This window comes from Carlito syrichta, unplaced genomic scaffold (genome assembly GCF_000164805.1).
Source record: "Carlito syrichta isolate Samal-C Ts95f unplaced genomic scaffold, Tarsius_syrichta-2.0.1 Scaffold303036, whole genome shotgun sequence".
Classification (NCBI taxonomy): Eukaryota; Metazoa; Chordata; class Mammalia; order Primates; family Tarsiidae; genus Carlito; species Carlito syrichta.
The window spans coordinates 712,670-717,332 of record NW_007247132.1 but is presented as its reverse complement, the minus strand read 5'-3'; the positions used below and the strand labels follow the sequence as shown (position 1 = coordinate 717,332).

At 39.5% G+C, this 4,663-nt stretch overlaps 1 protein-coding gene across 1 annotated transcript in view; it reads right to left on the bottom strand.

Moving 5' to 3' along the window:
• Positions 1 to 770: 770 nt before the first annotated feature.
• The window catches only part of LOC103259846 (probable E3 ubiquitin-protein ligase HERC3), a gene marked incomplete at its 3' end in the record, with an annotated part of 19,487 nt that continues 15,594 nt past the window's right edge, over positions 771 to 4,663 (bottom strand). The window contains exons 7-9 of the mRNA XM_021712043.1: positions 3,501 to 3,524; positions 3,319 to 3,408; positions 771 to 941 (exon numbers count right to left, since the gene is read on the bottom strand). Of these exons, the coding sequence (XP_021567718.1) occupies positions 771 to 941; positions 3,319 to 3,408; positions 3,501 to 3,524 (285 nt within the window). The remainder of the gene's footprint in view (positions 942 to 3,318; positions 3,409 to 3,500; positions 3,525 to 4,663) is intronic.

The following is a 4,663-nucleotide window of genomic DNA, read 5'->3' as shown; positions in this document are numbered from 1 at the left end:
GAGAAAACAACAATACAGACTGATGTGACCGATGTTACTTATTAGAACTTTTGGAAGAGGTCATAATATTATGGAGATGATCAGTTTCTTGCCTATTATGTTTCTGAAACTGGAGCTTATTAATGAACTGAAAAGAGGGATATGGAAGCCATCCAAAGGAAAAAAGGTGACTGACTTTCAACAACTTCAAGTAATTCATGAGACATTTCTAGAACATCTACTGTGTACCAAGCCTCGTGCTAAGCCCTGGAAATATGGTAAGTAGTCACACAAACATGCATGGTCTATGGGAGAGACCATTTCTTCATTTAATAATTTCAGGGTGGTAGGTGCACCCATCATAACAGGCCAATGGTCTCCCGGATGATTTCACTATCTTTCCATTTCCCTGTTCTGCCTTCTTTCTCTTAAAACTTTGATACCCAAAATTTTCCTAGAAAATAGCATAATCGCTGTAATTAGTTGAAATTTCAGTTTTTGTTTTTTGCTTGTTTTTGGTAGAACTGGAGTAGGTTCAGCAGAGACAGCAGAAGCAGACAAAGAAAGCACTATAATCCCTCAAATAATCCACTGGCGTTTTTATCTGCTGCTACGTTGAGATGTTCTGTTCAGTGATTTGACAGAAGGAGGTGGTTGAATTCTTGTCAAATAAATGAAAGCAATAGTGAACAGCTGCACCCCACAATTTTAACAAGCTCGTTGTTACTTTGTTAACACTGCTTAAAGACAACCTACGAAGGTATTAGGAGGAATATACTGAAGGAGCTCACTTTGAGAGGCTTTTTCAAATCAATATCAGAATGAATGCTCAGCTCTCTTAGGGCATCTCCAACAAGGTTGTTCCTACGAACGTGAAGGACGAGGAAGGGGCTTCTGGCCAGCAGAGGCTCCAGGGTGAGAAGCATGAAGACGTTCTGCAGGTTGGCTCCATTGACCGCTACCTGGAACAGCACAACAAGAACACATCACTCAGCACACACCCAGGGGTGGAGGGAGCATACAGCTGGCTTTCGGACTTGGGGGAGCCTGACTGCACCTCCATTTTGTGCTTTTTTTCCCTCTTAACTTTCCCTGGTTTTCTAAATTACTTTTATTAGACAGCACACAGGAGGTCATTCTAATATGGACTCAGAGATGAACTGAAGGAGTTATGATCTATAACTAGGGCTAGGAAAGTAATTTAGACTAGCTGATCAAGACTAAAAATAATACCATACCTGAAGAAATGATAGAGAGTGGGTAAAAACCATGACTTGCAAAATGGCAGAAAGAGAACCCTAATAACCACTTGTTAAAGGGTTTTTATTCTTTGAAAAAGTCCATTTCTCTAAAGAACCTTTAAATTGTCAATACCCTAGATATATCAGTATGAAAACAGACTTAAATGTTTAAATAGATACAGAGCTGGAAAGAGAGATGGGGGGGAAGAGAGCACAAAAGAGAGAAAAACAGATGAAGTTATATATCCACCAACAGTAGGAATTGGTGAATATGGATTCACAAATGTCTTTGTGGATTGTCAAAATCAATTACAGTAAGTCTTCTACATATGAATCAATTACAAATCAAATGTAAGTCCCCTACATATGAACCTTCAAGTTGTGAAGTTTCCAAGATGCAAACGTGATGCCATGCCCTGTATGCCAGCTGTTATACTGTACTGTACCACTGTACTTTTCAAGGTACTACACTATTAGATTTAAAATGTTTATTTTTTGTCTTTGTTTTTATTACTTGTATGAAAAGTATTATAAACCTATTACAAAACAGTACTGTATAGGCAACTGTGTTAGTTGGGGACCGAGGCTAAATTTGTGGACTTAAGAACAAATTGGAATTATAAACGCATTCTTGGAATGGAATATGTTTGTATGCAGGGGATTTAACTGTATACTTTAAAAATGTGTTTTAAAAATAAATTATTAAATAAATCTCTGTAAGTTGAGTTTCTATTCAACAACGAATTACCAAGCTGTATTTAATTATCTCTCTTTCTCTATGTCTGGGATCAACATGTCAAATCCAGCCTGCTGTCTGCTCTTACACAATTCTTGAGTTAACTTTGGCTTTCACATTATTAAATGGTTGAAAAAAATTTTTTTACGCCAGGCTCGGTGGCTCAGCCTGTAATCTCAGAGCTGAGGTGAGTGGATTGCCTGAGCCCACAGGTTCAAGACCCACCTGGGCAACTTGGCAAGACCTCACCTCTACAGTAAATCAAAAAATAAGCCAGGCGTGGTAGTGCACCCCTGTAGTTCTAGCTACTTGGAAAGCTGAGGCAGAAGGATCACCCGAGCCCAGCAGTTCAAGGATGCGATGGCTGTGAGCAGCATGCCACTGCACTCCAGACTGGGCAACAGGGTGAGACTCTGACTAGAGAAGAGAAGAGAAGAGAAGAAGGGTGTGTGCAAAAATGGTCCCAAAGGAGCTCTTGCTTCACCACAATGCACCAGCTCACACAGCACTCTCTGTGAGGGAGATTTTAGCCAGTAAACAAACAACTCTATTGGAACACCCACCCTGCTCACCTGAGCTGGTCCGCAGTGACTTTTTTCTCTACCTAAAGATAAAGGAAATATTGAGCCAGGCTCAGTGGCTCAGCCTGTAATCCCAGCGCTTTGGGAGGCTGAGGTGAGTGGATTGAGCCCGCAGGTTCAAGACCCACCCCGGCAACTTGGCGAGACCTCATCTCTACAATAAATCAAAAACATTAGCTGGGCGTGGTAGCGCGTGCCTGTAGTTCCAGCTACTTGGAAGGCTGAGGTAGAAGGATCGCCGGAGCTCAGCAGGTCGAGGCTGCAGTGGCCGGGAGCAGCCACTGCACTCCAGTGTAGGTGACAGAGTGAGACTCCAACTCAAAAAAAAAAATTAAAAATTAAAAAATAAAAATTAAAAAAAAAAGAAATTTTTTTAAAGAATACTATTTCATCACATGTAAAAATTATACAAAATTCAAATTTCAGCGTACATAAAGCTGTACTGGAATACCACCATGCTCATTCAGTTATATACTGTCTATCGCTGCTTTTATGCTATGATAGAGTTGAACGGTTGTAACAGAGACCATATGGCCCACAAAGCCTAAAATATTTACAAAGGGGTCCTTTACAGAAAATGTTTACCAGTCTCTGGTCTACATAAATGTGCACTCACATATGTATGCTATGTTCAACATAAAATTACTAAAAAAGTTTGGAACAGTTTTAAGAGTTATAATGAAATTTCATCCAAGTATGTTTTTTCCTATTAGGAAAAATTACAAAAGAATGTCTACAATGAGAAAAACATGAAGAGGAAGTCATTTTCAAGACATGATACCTGCATCTGTAGTTCAGCATCAGTCTGTAACATTTTGGTCTTGGCTTGAGCATCAAAGATGAAAGGGTAGGAACAAAGCGTTACAGCATCCTAGAGCGAAACACATTGTTGGCAATATTATAGTATTCCACAGAGAACACTGCTGGAAAAATATATAAGCAAATTTTAAAAGGATCATTTACCTGTATTATAGATGGTCTAGTCTTCTGTGTAAAGAAAAATAAAAAGTCTTTTACTTTGATTGTAATACCTGAATTTTAACCTCCCCAAAAGTAAACATAAGTAGTAAAACACAGAGCCTATTTGACTATTTAGCCATGGAACTAGCACTATTTGAATAGCTGACTAAGTTTTGATGAAATAGGTGTATTGATAGACATAGACTGAGAAAAAGACCAAAAATCTTTTTAAAAATATTTTCAAAGAGTCTTTAAAGGCCGTGTCACTAACTCTCCACAATTCACAGCACTAATAGAATTCTCTTTTATAAGAAATCTAATTGCAAAGCAGGAGCTTTACAACCGTGACTTCAGAAGTAAATTTTGTTGGGTTAAGTGGTTAATGCAAATTACATCTTATTTGTTAAATGATATTATTTCTTCCTTCTCACACACACACACACACACACACACACACACACACACACACACACACACAATGAGTTAATCTTAGGAGAAACCAAATTTATTTGTTTGTTTTGGGTCAGGGTCTTACTCTGTCACTCAGGCTGGATGCAGTGCAGTGGCATGATCACGGCTCACTGCAGCCTCGACTGCCTATAATCTCAGGTGATACTTCCATCTCAGTTGCCTGAGTAGCTAGTTCTACAGGTGTGTGCCACCACATCCAGCTAATTTTTTAATTTGTTGTAGAGATGAGATCTTTCTACATTTCCCAGGCTGGTCTTGAACTCCTGAGCTCAAGCAATCCTCTTGCCTTGGTCTCCCAAAGTGCTGGGACTACAGGCCTGAGCAACCATGCCTGGCTGAAACCAAGTATTTAGAAAGAATTTAAAGTGCTTCTAAAAAGTACATTATCTATTAAGCTGTCCCTGACTCAGCACTTAGAGTAACACTTGGCCTGCAGAAGGTACTCTACTCCATCAATACATGAATGAATCTGTGAATAAACTTCAGAGGGGAGTAATAGTAAATAAACACAACCACAATGAAGCATATCTAAGAGGTATAATATAATTTCATGTATCCAGAAAAAAAAACTCTTCTGAAAGTTTGTTAAATTATGTAACAAGCCGGGCTTGGTGGCTCAGCCTGTAATCCCGCCCCTTTGGGAGACTGAGGTAAGTGGATTGCCTGAGCCCGCGGGTTCAAGACCCGCCTGGGCA